The 18,808-nt window shown below is 34.1% G+C and overlaps 1 protein-coding gene across 1 annotated transcript; it reads right to left on the bottom strand.

Annotated features, from left to right (window-relative positions):
* Positions 1-11,104: 11,104 nt before the first annotated feature.
* Positions 11,105-18,135, bottom strand: LOC137944183 (transcription factor EMB1444). The gene is made up of 11 exons (XM_068789756.1): positions 17,962-18,135; positions 17,568-17,750; positions 17,139-17,223; positions 16,986-17,027; positions 16,798-16,857; positions 14,701-14,811; positions 13,569-14,606; positions 13,357-13,458; positions 12,254-12,394; positions 12,042-12,167; positions 11,105-11,418 (listed from the first exon to the last, which is right to left on the bottom strand). The coding sequence occupies exons 1-11, from the start codon at positions 18,066-18,068 to the stop codon at positions 11,344-11,346; spliced, it is 2,070 nt and encodes a 689-aa protein (XP_068645857.1). The 5' UTR covers positions 18,069-18,135; the 3' UTR covers positions 11,105-11,343.
* Positions 18,136-18,808: the final 673 nt, after the last annotated feature.

Genomic DNA, 18,808 nt, shown 5'->3' with positions numbered 1-18,808 from the left:
TTCACTCTCTCTGTTTTCTCTCGTCGTCTCTCATTTTCGCTCTCGGCTTTCTCTCGTCATCGCTCAATTTTTTTTGCACCATCTTCTTCCTTCTCCCTCTCTTTTCCCTCTCGGCCTCCCTCTTTCTTCTCGCTCTCGCTCTTCTCTTTCCTCCACCTCCCCCATTTCCTTCAATTTAACCTATTCCAGCTTCGATATCCTTTGATTTCCTTCGATTTTTTACATTTAGGCATCGATTGGGCATAGATTTCCCCATTCAGCGATGGTTTTCTCCAAATTTTAGAACGTAAACTGAAACCCTAATTTATTTTTCAACTAATTTAGTGTTGTATTTGATTTAATTTTAATTTACGTGCATAATTTATCTTGATTGTGTTGTGGACTCAATAGCACACCAAGTCACACAACGAAGAAGACAACAACAACTCACTCAATAGGATTTAATTCTTATATTTCTTTGAGTAGGATTTATTTCTAATATTGTTTTAAGTAGGATTTATTTCTTATATTGTTTTAAGTAGGAGTTATTTCTAATTACTTTTTATGTAAGGGCATTATGGGGAATTATTGTAACCCTAACCCTAAAACTCCCTATTTAAGGGATAGGTATGAATGAAATAGGTAAGCTTTGAGATTTTAGAATAACCTAGTCTAAATAAGTTGGGATCACCTCTTGATCCCGAGTTTAGGGTTTACTCCAAAAATCCAACCTATCATTCACCCTCCATTGCCATCCATCTTCGCCCAAATTCATCCACCATCATCCCTATTAAGAAAAGGAGCTTCCTGCCCCTTTTCCGAGCCCAAAGAGGAGGTCTATCCTCCTTCTTGGCAGCAGCAACAAGATAGGCCCAATTCCTCCCTTACCAAGCAGCAAAGTGAGGATTTTTATCCTCAAATCTTGAGCAATTCCTGGTGCAACGTGGGAGCTGATCATAGCATCAAAGAAGAGGTATTAATCTATCCCAAACTCGTGTTTCAAGTTATTTAAGAAAGAAGGACTGCATTCTTAGCTAGAGCAGCAACAAAGAGGGCCAAACCCTCTTTGCCGTGACCAAGAAAAGAGAGCACCTTGCTCTAGCAAGGTCAGCATTGTTGTGGGGTCTTCTACCTAGCACAACAACTCGGTAGGACCCTCAAAAGAGGATTTTTCCTCCTGGCCAAGCATTGGTTAAGGAGAAATACTCATACACAGACCCTTGAGGTGAAGTGAGTAAATTCTGAGTGCTGGATTCACAAATCCCACGCCGTGTTACTCGATCCATGACTCGGGACCGTAACAGATTGTGGCATAATTGTGGGATTTAGGGTTCAATTTCGTCTTGATAGGGTTTAATTTCGGGATTAGAGTTGGGGTTTGGGACTTTTAGGGTTTTAAGGTGTAGGGTTTAGTCTTTTGGTTTGGAATTAGGGTTTATGGTTTTTTTTTTTAAAAAAAAGGGTTCTCGGTTAGGGTTTAGGATGTAGGGGGTTTAGTCCAGTTCAAACAAGGCTGAGTTGCTTACACGTGTGTCCATTAGCCAATGAAACCTGACCCCCATCATTGACGATGTACGGTTTGTAGTGACTGCGAAGTCATATGGGGCTCTACCAGGGGTGTTCAGTGAATTTGGACTTAGGTGTGTTTTTGCATTGGTAGGACTAGTCATCTGTTATAAAATTAGTTCGATTAATTTTTAAATGTTGTAGAATGTTGTTGAATAACTTTGAAGTGCTATGGAATGATTTTGCCATGTGGTGAGGAGATTTGGTGTTATAAATATCCACCACATGGTATTTTGTTTTTTGTTGGTTGTGTTTTCGTGTGTCCCTCGTTACTACGACGGGTAATGGTTGTCTGATAAAAAAAATTTCCATGAGGACCATCTCGGATTTAGATTATAAATGGTTGGAAAAAGACAACAAATTGCTCAATCATATGACATTTGGACCTTCGATTACGATAACAAAATGCTCGATCTCTTGGTTGAGCAAGTCAATATGGGAACAGGATGCCCAATAGGGTTTGGAAGCATGAGGTGTATTTGGATTGTGTCAATAGGTTCAATGAAGACACAACTAATAAAAAAACTATTGATCAACTCAAGAATCGAACAAGATCATGGAAGAAAACTTACCAAATAGTAAAGAGTTGTCTCAACACTAGTGGGTTCGGCTGGGATGCAACCACACGCTGAGTTACTGCATGTCATTCTGTATGGCAAGAGTATATCAAGGTCAGTAAATTATGTTGTATTGTACAACGAATGCCAATGTTTTTCGCATTACTAGAACTCTATTCCAAGCCGTCTAATGATGTTTTATTCTTGTAGGAGCATAAAGATGCTAAAAAGTATAGGCAACAAGGCTGCCCCCTTTATGACAAATTGGCTTTGGTACTGGAAAACTCAATAGCCATGGGGACAGTAAATCAAACTAACACAGAATTGGAACGAGGATTACAATGATATGTTTGAATTGGAAGATAATGATTCAGATGACGAGCTTCGATTAGCAGGTGTAAATGAGGATGAAGGTAATGATGATAGTGATGATCTTGGAGATGAAGACAACCTATCAACAACCATGCAGAGGCGACGTGTATTACAATCCACTAGAGCCACACAATTTTGAAATGCCATAGCGACTAGCATGTGGAGTGATTATTGATGGTTGTATGTTATTGTTTGTGAACATGTATGTTGTCATTCGTATGTACTAAACTAGTAAGTTGATTTTAAATGCACGAACTCGTTGTTATATTCCAAGGCATAAACGTTGCTTTTGTACTATAAATTGTGGACTATTACGAGTAACTCGGTTCATTTGGAAGCATGGGTTTTTTTCCAATTTTAATTTTATATATATATATATATATATATATATATATATATATATATATATATATATATATATATATATATATATATATATATATATTATTTAAACTAATCATTTTAATAATTATTTAAACAAATAATTTTTTATTTTATAAAAAATATTATTAATAACGTAATTAATATATTAATTTATAATAAACTGTAATCATTAATTGGTATAATTAATTAAACCAATGGTTTTACATTTTGTGTCAATATATTATTAATTAATAATACATAAAAATATATATCATGTTATTGATAAATTAATATATTTATTTATATTTTTATTAATTTTTTTTATTATTGTATTAAATTATGGAGGTTTAATGTTAAAATATATCTGATGTTGTTATTAAAAAATAATTTATTTATTCATTATATTCGATTATGTTATTTTTAACTTTTTTATTTATTTTTAATAATTTATTGTATTCACATGTAATTAGTATATTAATTTATAATAAATTGTAATCATTAATTGGTTTACTTATCCCATTAATATAATTAATTAAACCAATGGTTTTACATTTTGTGTCAATATATTATTAATTAATAATACTTAAAAATATATATTATGTTACTGACAAATTAATAAATTGATTTATTTATTATATTTATTTTTTATTACTGTATTATATTAGTGAGTTTTAATGTTAAAATATATCTTATATTATTACAAAATAATTTATTTATTTATTATATTCGCTTATGTTATTTTTTACTTTTTTAATTAATTTTTAATATTATATTCTAGTCACACGTAATTATTGTATTAATTTATAATAAATTGTAATCATTAAGTAATATAATATAGTTTTTTGTTAATTAGGATATTAAGATATTTTAATACTATACGTTAAATCACTATTAAGTGTAATAACCATGTTTATTTTGGTTAATTATCTCTTTATGTATATGTTCTATTTAAGTATATTATAAAAGGTTACTCATTCTCTTGATTATATCATACTTTTCATTTGGGGGCACTAACACTAGAATCTGTTCTCCAGTGTACTTGAACTCGTCTACACTAACACCCAAAACACCCAAAGATGAATTGAAGTAGAATCAATTCATTTAAATTCAATTCAATTCATTGTGGATTAACCCCCCAAACATTAAATTTAGAGTTTGATTTGCACAATTCATCTCCGACAAGCTATTAATGTGATTTTCATTTAGTATATTGCTTGGCTCAGAAAATGCACTCCTTGCTTGAGTATCAAGTGACCTTGGGTGCCATAATTTGTTTGGGTCCCACCATCTAAACATTTGAAGACAAATTTTGGCTTCCTTAAGAATCTAAATTTGCTTCACCCCATTTATTGTTGATCTTCTAGCTGAGCACTCAAATGTATAATGGCCTATGGTTCTGCAATTATAACATGAATCATTATGCATAGATATTGTGACCTTTGTCCCATTAGATCTTCTAAATTTCTTTTCCATTTCATGGACCTCAACTTAAAGTTCTGTTATTCGTACATTTTTTTGATATTGTGGTTTATTTGGAGGAGTGACTTTTCTTAAAGTTATTTTTTTCTGAGGCATGGGATAAGAAAAAGGTTTTTCAATCAGTTGTCCAATTGTGGGATTTTAGCATTTTGTCTTCTTCTTGACATTATAAAATCCTAGGGCAAAGGATTTTCTTTTTCTCAACTCATGAATAATCTTTCAGCACAAAAGAGAGTGTATAGGAGGTTTTGAGAGGAATGAAGAAGATTTACCATAAATAAAATTTCTCTCTCAAAAATGGGTTTGGAAAGTGATTTTCAATGGATGGATATTGAATGTTTTCAAAGGGGGGGTTAGTCCACAATGAAGTGGAAAATTGAATTGAAGTGAGATGAATTACTTCCACTTCAACTCATGTTTGGGTGTTAGTCCAAGCCAGTTGAAGTGGCTGAAAAATAGATTCCAGTGTTAGTGCCTGGAAAACAGATTCCAGTGTCCTTTTCTAAATAAAGAAGAGAATGAGTAACCTTTTATGATTATAGTTTATTATAAATTAAAACAATAATTACGTGTGACTACAATAAATTATATAAAATTAATAAAAAAATTAAAAAATAACATAAGGGAATATAATAAATAAACCTAATGGTTTAATTAATTATAAAAATTGGATAATTAAACCAATTAATGATTATAGTTTATTATAAATTAAAACAATAATTACGTGTGACGTGAATAAATTATATAAAATTAATAAAAAAATTAAAAAATAATATAAGGGAATATAATAAATAAACCTAATGGTTTAATTAATTATAGAAATTGGATAATTAACCAATTAATTATTACAATTCATTATAAATTAATATACTAATTACATGGGACTAGAATAAATTATATAAAATTAATAAAAATTAAAAATAACATAAGGGAATATAATAAATAAACATAATGGTTTAATTAATTATAGCAATTGGATAATTAACCAATTAATTATTAAAATTTATTATAAATTAATATACTAATTACGTGTGACTAGAATAAATTATATAAAATTAATAAAAATTAAAAAATAATATAAGGGAATATAATAAATAAACCTAATTATTTAATTAATTATAGCAATTGCATAATTAAACCAATTAATGATTATAATTTATTATAAATTAATATACTAATTACAAGTGACTAGAATAAATTATTTAAAGAACATAAAACAGTTAAAAATAACATAAATGAATATAATTAATAAATTATTTTGTAATAACAGAGACATTACGTGTTTGGAGGAAGCTCCGAGAGCTATGGATGAACTGCTTGCAATTTCTTTGAGATGTATTCTTCCTGTAAATGAGAGACCTAACATCAAAACAGCGTTTGAAAATTTATGTTCCATACGAGCTTGAAATTTTTGTACATTTGTCACAACATTGTTTTCCTGACGCAACTTGATTAGTTCACTGTGCTAGGTACAAGAGGCTAATTTTTTTTTTTTTTTTTTTTTTGTAAAGAGATGATTGGTCCATTGATTGATTGAGATTATTTCAAGTTGAGTTGAAATTGAAGGTTGTGTACCTTCTTCTGACTTGTAGCAAGCTTCTTTTCTCTGTTTTATGTTCCTGTACAATTTTGGTTTGATGTATGGAAGGCAATGTATTAGAAGTTGTTATTTTAATTTATATGCAGATCCCATATTATATTTCATATGAATGACAATCTGCATTTGAATCTGTTGCAGTTCAACCATCTGGGATGTGCAGCAAAACAAACACTTGCAATGGCTTCCTTCAAGTCTAGAGGACGCTCGCTACACATTTTGAGCAGTACTTTGTGTAAAAATATTTTAGATGCATACCATAACTTTCAAAACTGTCAACCAACTTGAGAATGTCATTTTCACAATGCCAATCTGCCATGAATAGTACAAACAAATTTGAGATGAGCAAACCATCTGTTATTAAATATTTAACCTGAAACATGGATGCATAATTTTCCTAAAATTATTCCAAACTATGCCAGTGTTAATTATTGGATTCCATAATTGGACACTGTAGAATTTTTCCAATCAAATTAAAAGCACTTACCATAGACTGATCAACTACAGCACCTGCTAATTTAAGAAAGACTGCAAGTGTTTCAAGTGCTACCTAGTAGCAGGTTGAGAGGAATTTATTCTTCAACATATACAGGAAAAGTCCACTTGAGCACTAGTGCTAAATGCAATATGGAAATGTCTTCAGAAATACATGCAAAACAAGAAAATAAATAAAGAAAGAAACATTACTACTTTCTCAACAACAATAGAGACATTTCTAAGCTTATATTAGCACTTTTGTCTATACCAAGAACTTGAAATGTCCACAGTACTTCATAAGTGTCCTCTTAACCTGATAAGAAAGATAGCAAATCAGTGATCCAGGTAAAGTTTTTCACAAACATATGAATATAAAACATCATCCAACCATCACAAGCTCACAAACAAAGGAGTAGGAAAGATCATTGCTCGAAATTGCATGGATATAAGGTTCTACACAGAAGTAGCCATTGTCCTCCTCTAAATTTAATGAGATTCCTCGTCTCTAACCACTTGGTTGTCTTGGTTGGATCACTCGTTCAAGTACCTTGAAATGATGGTCAATTTTAAAGTGAAACTTACTTTAAGAAATGATGGTCAATTTTAAAAATGAAACTTACTTTAAGAAATGATTATTGGTTTGCGCTTTTCCACATTGGTGTAGGAGCCAAAAAGCAGAGGGCCCTCCCCTTTGCTGAGGGCTCCCCCCTTCTCCATTGCAGATATTCATAGGGCAATATGAGGATAGGATTCGATTTAGATATTGAAATTATGAATTCTATCTATTCCTAAATATCTAAATATTTCAAATTTGGATATCTACAAAATTATTCAAACCCCAACTCTAATCCCGAAATTAAACCCTATCAGCACAAATTTGAACCCTAAATCCCAAAATTAGGCCACAATCAAGACAAATTACGCACAAAAATTAAAATTAACTCAAACACAATACTAAATTAGTTGAAAAAAATTAGGGTTTCGGATTACCTTCTGAAATTTGGGGGAAATCATCGCCGAATGGGGAAATGTAAGCCTAATGGAAGAAATTGACGCCTAACTGTCGAAAATCGAAGAAGATTGAAGGAAATCGAAGGATATCAAAACCGGAATAGGTTAAATAAAAGGAAATCGGGGGAGGAGGAAAAAGAAGAGCGAGAACGAGAAGGGAGAGGGAGGCCGAGAGTGAGAAGAGATGGAGGCCTAGAGGGAAAAGAGAGAGGGAGACAAGAGAGGGAGAAGGAAGAGAAAGGCAAAGAGAGAAAGAGACGAGAGAGGGAGATGGGGTGAAAACAAGAGATAACAAGAGAAAGTAGAGGGAGCAGAGACAGCAGAGAATGAAGACGAGAGCCGAGGGAGCAGAGAAAGCGAAAACAAGAGAAGAAGGTTGGGTGAAAAAATTTGTCAGGAGACGAAGGCCGAGCGAGAGGAGAGGAGAAGAGGAAATGAGAGGGATTTTTAGTTTCGGGGGGGGTAGAAGCGACGCCGTCACTCGTGGTAAGTGGATGATTTGAAAAAAAGGGCGGAATCAGGTTTCCGTCGTTTTTGCCTGAGGAGATGAAACGGTGTTATCTTGCTTCAATTCAAATCATTTTGCACTAACGCCTTATTTGTGATGACCTAGGTAATGCGAGGGGAATTCATTCCACTTCATTGTGGACTAACTCCCCTCCACCCCCCCCCCCCCCCCCCCCCCCTAGTTTCAAGTTAAATGCTCAACCAATGGTTGAAAATAAGTTTAGTGGGTATTTATAAGAATCCCTGAGGAGATGAAACGGTGTTATCTTGCTTCAATTCAAATCATTTTGCACTAATGCCTTATTTGTGATGACCTAGGTAATGCGGGGGGAATTCATTCCACTTCATTGTGGACTAACCACACCCCCCCCCCCCCCCCCCCCCCCCCCCCCCCCCTAGTTTCAAGTTAAATGCTCAACCAATGGTTGAAAATAAGTTTAGTGGGTATTTATAAGAATCCCTACCAAACCAGCCGTTTTATAGCCGTTTACATAAAGCTTAAACACACAATGATCCATTAATAGAAAAGTATGATTAATCATTCGAGTATAACGACTTTATTTTTTATCCTTAGGCTTATTGATGAATCACATGCTCTATCAATGCATTTTTAAGCCTTCAAAAAATAAGTTGAGCGATAAATCTAGCCTATTAATCAATCATGCGATGAAGTGTTGGCTGTGCAAAACTAAGTATGATTGATCAATATAAGAGGTTTGATCAATCATGTTTTATTTCCCTTGAAGGCATAGTTCTGTTTGATTGATCAATATTGTAGGATTGATTGATCATGCCTTACATTTTTAATACCTAGATAGGTATCATCGATCAATCAGGTGGGGATGATCAATCATTCTTTAGGGCTCATTCTGGGCCAACTCTGGATGATCAATCATTCTTTAGGGCTCATTCTGGCACAACTCTGGATGATCAATCATTCTTTAGGGCTCATTCTGGCACAACTTTGGATGATCAATCTATCTAAACTAGGCTTCTAAGCATGATAAATTTGAAACAATTAATATGCATCGTAAAAATATGTTTTTAAAAGTATTTTCCCTAAAGCTTAAAAAACTCTTATTTTAGCTTGGATTGAAGTCTTGTTAACTATTCTCTTACATTACTAGAGCTCTTGATGACTTCAATCATTCTTGACATGACTTTGAGCTTGATGACATGAGATGTGTTTGCCGGTTCATTTGAAAAGTCGTTGAAAATTATCTCTTGAAGAAAAGCATATGGAATGCTAAATTTGTAATTATTATTACTATTAAGTTTTGTTATCATTAAAATATGGATGAGAGTCAACCTTAGGTCAACAATCTCCCCCTTTTTTTATGATGACAAAACCTAACATTGATTATGTTTTATTATCATCAAAATATGGATGAGACTCAACAGTCAGTCAAACAAATCTACTCTGACTACTATAATTAGTTGTTGGTAATCTTGTGACGTGGAGAAGATAGAAGAAGCAAAAAATAGTTACTCGGCCTAGTGTAGAGGCTAAATACGAAGCAAAAGCACATGCTATAAGTGAGATATTGTATGTAAAGTATCTAGTCTCTAAATTCAGGTTTCATAAAGACACACCAATGAAATGTCATTGTGCCAGCCAAGAAGTCATACACATTACTTGAAATCCAATCTTTTATGAAAAAAACATCGATATTAATTATCACTTTATATGGGAGAAATTACAAGTTGAGATTATATGAATGGAACATGCTTCGTCTCAAAGTCAACATGCAGATATTTATATTAAGAAAACTGCAATAGGACTCCTTCGTTCTACTTGTTCCTAGTCGGGTGTCTGTGATGTGTATGCACCAACTTTAGTGGGAATGTTGGAGAGTCAAAGTTGAGAAGGTTAAATTGTAATAACCTTAATATTTCAGCTTTTATTTACTCCTAAATGTTTTAGTTTTTGTAAAGTTGTATTCTTATAGTTTTTCGTTTAGAGAACATTGTGAATAAAATTCGAAGTGGACAAGTAGGGAGAGGTTCAAGTGCTAAGCTCTCTTCACTCATTCAAGTTGTTTATTGTATTATCTTCTTCTCACTCATCATTGCTTAGGCTCTCTTCCTCTCTTCTTCACCTCACGTCTAGCTAAGAGAGTTCTCAAAGGTTTGATTCATGAAACCCTTGAATCTAACAATTAGAAATATAAGAAATTTTGATTTTAAATATTCATCCAAGGCTTGAAGCAATAGAAAGATGCAAAATTACCCATAAAAGTAATAGCTCCAACCATAAAATATGTTCAACTTTGTATAAGACATAATAACTATGAGTATTCTTATTATGTGAACATAATAACTTAATATGGGTTCTCAAGAGAAGGTGCTTCCACCAAAATTCTCTAATAATTGATGTAGAAGAATTGCTTAATTTCCCAAATGCCCTTGAAACAAGGTACAATTACCTAAATTAATGTTTATATCCATTAATTAATTAATATATCAATAACAATAGTATCTAAAATGTGTAAGAGTATACGAAAAGTACTTGTAGAAATAACATTATATAATCTCTTTATTAATAGAAAGAGAAAAAAGTAAAATTCAGTGAAATTTCACATTTTTTTAGAAATGTTCAAGTGAGAAGATAGAAGAGGTATAAGTATCATAGCATAGTGATACACATTTAAAAGGAAGTAAATCTATTTTACAACTAGGGGGTATTGATCAATTTCATGATAGACTTTTAAAGACCTAAACCTACCCAATCAAGTTTACCCTAAAACCCATTTTCCCCATTCTCCTTCCTCACATCCCAAGTCTAACTTTTAATCTCTAACATAACTTTATAAATAAAATAAAATAAAATAAAATAAATAATAATAAATCACAAAAAGTCACATACCACAACACATAAATCTTTAAAATTTTCTAAACACACTAGTAGAAATATAAATTATCTATTTTAAAATAATATAAATATATATTTTTTAACAAAAAGTAACTCCATGATAATACCCATAAAATATTGCCGACTCTCATTCTCTTGTTGGATAAACAAAATATTGTCCATCAAATATCATGTACCTCCTTTACCTAAACCTTGCCTATCCTCATTAACAATGTAGGATAAAAAAGTTGGCAAGACAATACCCAATACAATTATGTATCCGACATCGACATTTTAGGATCCCAAATACAACAACTGATACTGAAAAAGATCCCAGTATTCTAGAACAAGATATTCAATATCAGTAAATTACCAGCAACAGTTTAGACAAATAACAATTTTTGAAATAAGATGGAAAAAATTGTTTCACTCACAACACGAAAACATAAACCAAAGACGATAAAAAGAAAATACATATACAAATATTGGGATGTTTTAAGAGCCTAAAATGCAGATCACGCTCAGAGTCTAGAATGCAACTCAAAGCAGCGAAGAAAATGTCCAGATAACCTTCAAGATTTTGTCTACGGCTGTGGTTGGAAGAACCTCATGAGTGACCACATTATGTCCATTCTTTGCAACTGGTTTTTCCCTTGGCCCTGCAATAAAGTGCTTCACATTTACGCAGATATCATTTCAAGACAAACGAAGAATGAGCGAATAAATTGTGCTTCGAGCTCTCGTCTATACCTGAGTAACAGAGCGAATGATAGGTAGAGAGGGTAGTGCTGAGTAAGACACTTTTTCATTTTTAACATCTTAGTTTGAGGATGATGTGTAAGACTTCTTCTTTTTTTAATAGTAACATATTTAAAAATGAAATGAAGCTTCCAGTAAATTTCCAATGGGTTATAGAAGAAATTTCCTAAAAATATTTCAGGCAAGAACCATTTAACACGGTTCTAACACTCCCTCGCCACAGTTTTGGTTACAGTGCCAAGGATCGCCCTATCATTCCATGTTCCCACTACCAATGGACACATACAGAGCCTATTGCAGCTGATTCTTAATTATCACACAGAACAAAGGCATTTAGACGACTGTGAAATTCAAGGATGGTAAACACTTTTACCACTTCTCTACAAATATGCTGAACACGACTTAACAAATGTATAGATACCATGTTCTTCAAAGAAACAAAAAGAATATCCATGCATGTCATAAGAAGTTGTTATAGGCAATATAAACAGGCGAGCAACAACTATCAATTAAAATAGCTTACCTCAACCACAAAGCATGCCCATGTCTTCCCATCTCGAGTTTCTATTACACCTCGTAAGATAGTCAAACCCATGCCTCTAATGACCTCAGCTATCTCAAGGAAAAGATTGCACTCCTCACACAACATCTACACATTTGGCAAGAATATTTCATCCAGAAAGCTTGGAGAGAGAAAGGGGGGACAGAGAATGAAGAGATAAGAGAAAGGCTCACCTCAATAAGCATCTGCCCATTCATATCCATATTCTCTATAATTATGGGACTAGCTTTAGACTGCCCTCCAACTTCTACAACCCAGCTTGCACCACGTTCAGAATTGCAGTTTCCTAAAAAATAACTGCCTTTATCGAACAACTGCAGATTGAAATTAGCTCGATAAGATTCTTAAGGACAGTTTCCTTTCTAACAGCACATGAGGACAAATTTAATCTCATTCTAAATATTTAATTTCAATTCTTATTATTGAAACATGTTAATTTGGAATTAAACTTAACAGTATGTCAATAATTCCTGATTAATTGAGTGAAGCACAGCCAAGGTTGCTATCTAAGAGTCCAGCTCGGGAACAAGCAAACTCTACTTTGTAGAGAAGTTCTACTATATATTCCTTGAGCTATGGTGGGCCATAATTGGATGTAAGTTTCTCTTTTTCCTTTTCACCACAGCTTCTCATCATGTCACCAATAACAGCATGCAAAATTCCACATAGCATAGTTGGAAATGCCCTTCAGATAGCGCTTGCAATGAACAAATTTTCGAGAACACTGACATGGAAATCCATCTCTCAGCACCACATATATTACATACATTATTGAATACCAACTTCTGAAACAGCAATGTTTTGGCTGGTTGATGCCTTCATAAAAAACTTGATGAAAAGCAAAGCGCACAATCACACTCAATAATCTCCACATGGGCAGATTTAGAGAACAAGAAATGCAGGTAAAAGTGGACCATTTCAACAAACATTTTTCCAGCAAAGGCTGATTCAACCATTGCTAATAAATTTAACTGCTCTTCATTAATTAAAAAACAAGCCCAATTCATCGTTTGTCTTTCATTGTCTAAGCTTATTACATTAATCTCCTAATTAGGCACTACCCATAGAAACAAGAATGATGAAACTGCTCTAAAACCGAACAGAATCATGCAGCTAACCAATAAACCAAGTCCTGACCAGAATACCAATTAAAGGAATGAACCATAGCAGTATGTTAACCCAAATGATGACTGAACAGTAGAAATTTCTTCTCAAGAGCAATTAAGACTGTTCTTGAGAGTCCCTGTCATAAAAATTAAAGTATTTGCAGTCATACCTTTGATTCCACATATCTTTTCAGCTTCTCAGCATGCCTAGTGACACTCTGTAAGAAAAGCATATGCTTCACAGTGTGCTCCAGTAATGCATCAATACTGCACTGCATAGTTACATCATGATATTCAGTACAATAAGAATGGTTACAAAAAGGGAGAAAATTACACATCACACTACAAGACCCATCTGAAATAACAAATCAAGATGAGCTACCTTAGATCCATTAGGGACAATCTGTCGCAATTCCTTAATTCGATCCTGTATGAGTTGCCTGTCCCTTGGCCTAGGTCTACCACTCTCACCAGACTTAGCCTTCTTCCTGTTTAACTTTGTTTGTTCTGTCTGCTGCTCCAATAATCCACTACATAGACTTGAAGATCTCTGAATCAACTCACTTCCAGGCCTCAACAGAAATAACTTATCAGGTGACTGCAGCATACTATCTGTGATTGAGATATTTGTAGATTTACATAAAGAACTTTCACTTGAAATACTGCCAGAATTGACGCAAGCACTGGCTACAACAGCTTCAAGTAGATGGTTGGATCCATCATCAGGTGTAAACAAACTATTGAGAGACTCATCATTGATATGAGAAATTGTTTCTCTCTGTGTTGCTCCATCTTCCCAAACATGAAAATCTTGCTTTTTCTTGAAGGGTGGCCCTAGGGCTTCCTGTAACTCACAGCCAGCAGAGAAATTTAACAGATTTTCCATACCTATGTTCCTTTCTGAGTTATTTTGATCTGATTGTTTTTCCAGCTCAGGTTTTATTTTCATTTCTATACGTTCACATAGCCCATGCCCATCAGTCTGCTGAGAATCTACTCGATCAGATTTTGTTGATACAGCTGCAGCCTGAACTACCATGTCATTAGAAGACGAGCAGCCCATGCACATTCTTCCCCACTTTGCCTCTGTTCTGATCTTCTCAACACTCATTTGTTTCAGTTGTACCTGTTTCTGAAACTCCAAACAAATATTTCCGGGCCTAGATTGCAGAGGACTAGTATTATCACGAGTTCCAGGTTCTGTATTTTCAGCACCAGCATGATCATCAGAGACATAAAAGAGTTTTCTCTGATTGATGCTAGGCAGTAGAAGGGCAGTCTGTGAGGAGCTATTATATTTTCCAAGTAAAGACCAAGCATAAGGAAAAATGTTAGTGCTTTTTCTGTGCGCTGCTTGACCTAGTGAGTTTGAGCTATCATTGGATGCTTCCAAACCTGGGCTTTTCATCATTGTCCCTGGCTGTGTTGCAGATAACTAAATTAGATGCTTGTAATTTTAAGGAGTTTAAGTAGACAAAAAAAAAAAATCAGAAAGAAAAGAAAAGAATATCTACCAGATTTGTGATATTATTTGTAATTTTAGTAAGATCAGGGAGGAATGCTGATGAACAAAACAAACCAAATAGATCTTTAATACAGGTAACCAGCTTCAAATCCTCACCCATCTGCTCTTACACAAAAAGAAAAAAAAAAAAATTAAGCACAAAATTATTTGAAGAGATAATGCTACAGACTGCAAATGAAAAGGACAAAAGGCAAAGAAACAATAAAACTACAAAATCTAAATTATGCATATCGCTCAATAGCCACACAATTTATCAGAATAAAATGGTGCATATATGAAAAGCATTTTGGGACACTTACTACCATAAGTCCAGGAAATTCTACACCTACTACAGAGGAGGGACTTTCACATACTAGCACCCCCTCCCAAATTTAGGTTAAAACAGAGAGAAGTGGACCTAGGGCATGGAGCAACTGTATGAGACACAAAACACAATTGAATTAAGCTTGGATAAGCTCCAACAGCTTGATCAATTGCACTGGTTCCATCCCAAATGATTGTCCAATTTTAGGAGGACTATTACAGTTGTCAAATCCAGAAGCAAATGTGAGTCTTTAACGTATTAAAACTTTGGATCTCAGAGATGCATGCCAAAAATCCTATATTTTAGAGTCCTAGGCAACTTCAAAGTAATGGAATAAAGACAAGATCATTTCATTGAGAAAGTGCACCAATGAAAGAGCAGTTTACACATGGGAACAAGGAAATTATGTAAATATCTCCACACAACTACATGATAGAAAATGCACCAGGTGTCTGACCACACAACATGATAGCACATGCACCATAACAATGTCCACAGAATTCCTGTACACTTCATACCACTAATGTTTACAAACACAGTTTGTGAAATATATTCAGTGCTTGAAACAATCAACAGCAACAATCTAACTGAAATATATGCAGTAAGTAAAAAACGATAATGAAATAACCACAACATGTTATTTACCATAGTTTCATGTCAAAAGGTTGGTGACTAGTGCAGATGTCCAAGGTCAAAGTCAATAATTTATTCTCCAACTCTTGAATCTTTTTATCTTTCATAATGCAGCAAAGGCCACACATCATTCAAATGCTAATGTGTGATCCCTTTATTCATTTGAGACTATAGATCCAATAAAAGGTTTTGGACAGTTGCTGATACTAAAGGTGATGAAGAAGTTTAGACTGCATGAAATTATCTCGATTACAAACAGTCCCACGCAAAACTGGAAAACCATAGAGTGATTGTAATTTCACCTCCTATGATCTATATTTCTTTCTCTAATCCATATTTTCCTATCTTTTTCTGGTTTCCTTTCAGTCATGACAAAGCCCAACACAACAAAAAAAGCATACTAAAGTATTATGGTTCTAATACAGGATTTCAGACTTTTCAAACTTTACTAAATGGGAAGAGAGATTGAGTACATTCATTCAAATAACTGTAACAATGACATGAAATCAATGCTTGCATACTTCACATTTGATAAAATCATCAGAAAAGGCACTTGCATAAGTGAAATGCTAGTAAATTACTTTGGGAATATTTCCAAATCAAAATCTATTTGTTCCTTGAAGGAAAAAGTCTAGTGGGTTTCAAGGTACCCAAAGCTAAACAAAGCATCTCCATATATGAGTTGATAGATGATTTTACAGTAATCAAGAAAACATATTTCATGGATGCTACAATTAAGAAAAAGGAACCAACCAGCAAACAATTGCTCAATCATAGCATCTCAAACTGCACACAGTTTCTTAGAAAAATCTGATTTCTATCAAAATATCAACTAGAATCCTAATAATCCATCCAAGAGCTTCATTATCTCTTGTTTTTGTGCCTTTGATAGGGCTCCTTTTTCACAGATAAACAAGAATTTACAGCAGCTGACTCTGCAGCTACATTCCACATCTGTCACTGAAATTTCATTACATGTATAATGAAGATTCAATGTAGTAAAACTAGGAACCATAATGCAGAGGAGCACACAAGTTTAACATCACAAATATTAGTCAATTTAAATTTTCAGTTGCGGCAATCAGAGATCTCAATTTCATTCAAATTTAACCTGGTGTTGCTATACTCTAAAAGACTGGCAAGACTTACAGAAGATAAGGATCCAAGTTGCACAACCCCAAGAGGCATGACAGCTACAACAGCAATGGTCTACAGAGAGATTGAAAGATATCTTTAGAGGCATAAATACTAATAGTGAAGCCAGCGCACAACTTACAAGAAAAAGAGAGAAACCTCATAAATAAATGGATGCATAAAAATATCAAAGGGAAGGATACCTTGATCCCAGCTGAAAACTGAGACTGCAAGTCATCAGAAAGCTGGTATTCACAAAAACAAGATGAATGTAATCTACAAAGATAATAAAGACATCTTTATCTGTTTATCTATTTATCTTGATCATAATGCAGCTCATTCGACGTGTCGCTCACCTCACTTGATGACAAGGACTTCATTTCTGGTTTGTCTGCAAATATCCACTGATGTTTCCCGGTAAATGCCACTCTCCCTATGACCCTGTTCATGAAGCATCTTAAAAAGAGTCCGAAACCATAGTGACAATTAAATTTAGTGGCACCATCATCTGTGAAAAACAGTTTTCTCCCCATATGTTCAATACTTTTGGAAGCTTTGAATGATCACGCATTCTACCACATGGCAAGGAGAAGTAGTTGATGCTGTGTATATATATGGAGTTACTTCCAAAATTCAATGGAGTAAGTCAACTGAAATCACTAGAATTTCAAACATGAAGGTAACACTTCATAAAAGAAATATTTTCATGATCTTGCTAAAAAGTCCTTCAGTTGGCAGCCATGTCCAGAAAAAGAGTTTGGAATCCTTAACGTAGTAAGACTTACCCCTCACCCAAAGAATATACAAGACTCGACATCTTGGTCAAAGCTAACTCAAGAGGGTCCCTCTTGTATTGACATTCATTGAAGTTTTGGATTGTCATCGTTGGGCACATGCTTCCCACCATACTCTCAGAAGGATCAGATGAGTCAGATCTATCGTAGTAAGCATCTTCCCAAGTCAACATCCTAAATGGCAAAACATCCCAACAAGCAAGGAAACTAATTTAGAACCTAAAACTCGACCATAAATCAATATAAACCATTCAAATATCAACGATAGAAGAAGAAGAAGAAGAAGAAGAAGAAAATTTGTTTAAAATTTCTAGAAAGTGCAAAAAGATATATCAAATACCTATAATTACTATCTCAAAAGTTGAGGGAAGTAACACAAACTTACAGACGATCCTGGTATTTAAGCTTCCAGAAAATGGTGTATTTCCATTGTGTCTTGTAACAGAGGCCTCTAAGTGTCTGCTGCAAATAAGTAGTCATATCCTCCCCCATCAAAATCGCCAGAATGCCAGAAACCCCTCTTCCCCAAGAAGAGGACACCCGAAGGCCGAAACTCTTCCAATATGCCTCCCTAACTGCCTCTGTAAGAGCCTCTTCCTGCCTGCTTCCTGCGCAACCCTGCTCGACGCTTTATTGGTGGTCCAGCAGTAGGAAGGAGCAAATGGTCCATCTCCCAGTCCCTCAACTAGCAGAAATGCTAAATTGTAAAAACATTCACGTTTCAATCCAAATATAAACAAAAATGAGAAACAGGAAGTAGCCGAACCAACAAAAGATGTCTACATATTAGACTTCATCCAACCAGTTCCGAGATGGGATGACAGAGATTTGGAAATTTAAAAATTCTGTAACTCCAACCGACACAATTAAGAAGCAGAGATCTCAATCGTGGTATCTAGGCTTGAAAGACCAAAGCCAAAAAAAAAAAAAAAAAACACAGACATTTTAGTTAATTTTGAACAATTCGTGAAGCACATTCGATTAAAATCAAGTACAGTCAAAGAAAAAACAGCATGTAAACTACTTTCGATACCATGCGGCGGTATTGGCATAAATTGAGTTGATTTTATTACAGAGAAGCTCAAACTCCTAGGTTTTCATGGAAAAAAGACCAAGCACATCCAAATAAAACATCGGCAAAATGGAAGTTTTCAAGGCACATAAATCGAAATGCGTAAGAAATTGAAAGCTTTTCTATAGAGTTAGAAATTCAACAAGTTATAGGGTTTTAC

This window comes from Aristolochia californica, unplaced genomic scaffold (assembly GCF_029961685.1).
Source record: "Aristolochia californica isolate CCGP_79_NKW_82.1479 unplaced genomic scaffold, dmAriCali1.0.hap1 SCAF_11, whole genome shotgun sequence".
Taxonomy (NCBI): Eukaryota; Viridiplantae; Streptophyta; class Magnoliopsida; order Piperales; family Aristolochiaceae; genus Aristolochia; species Aristolochia californica.
The sequence above is the reverse complement of the archived record's forward strand: the minus strand, read 5'-3'. Positions and strand labels throughout refer to the sequence as shown.

Excerpts from the sequence above, each read along its gene's own strand:
- LOC137944183 (XM_068789756.1), bottom strand. The coding sequence starts at position 18,068 with ATGGGGGAGGATATGACTACTTATTTGCAGCAGACACTTAGAGGCCTC. Across the intron at positions 17,224-17,567 it reads GTATATTCTTTGGGTGAGGG|GGTCATAGGGAGAGTGGCAT; the intron begins GTAAGTCTTACT and ends CTTCATGAACAG. Across the intron at positions 12,395-13,356 it reads AAAGATATGTGGAATCAAAG|TTGTTCGATAAAGGCAGTTA; the intron begins GTATGACTGCAA and ends TTCAATCTGCAG.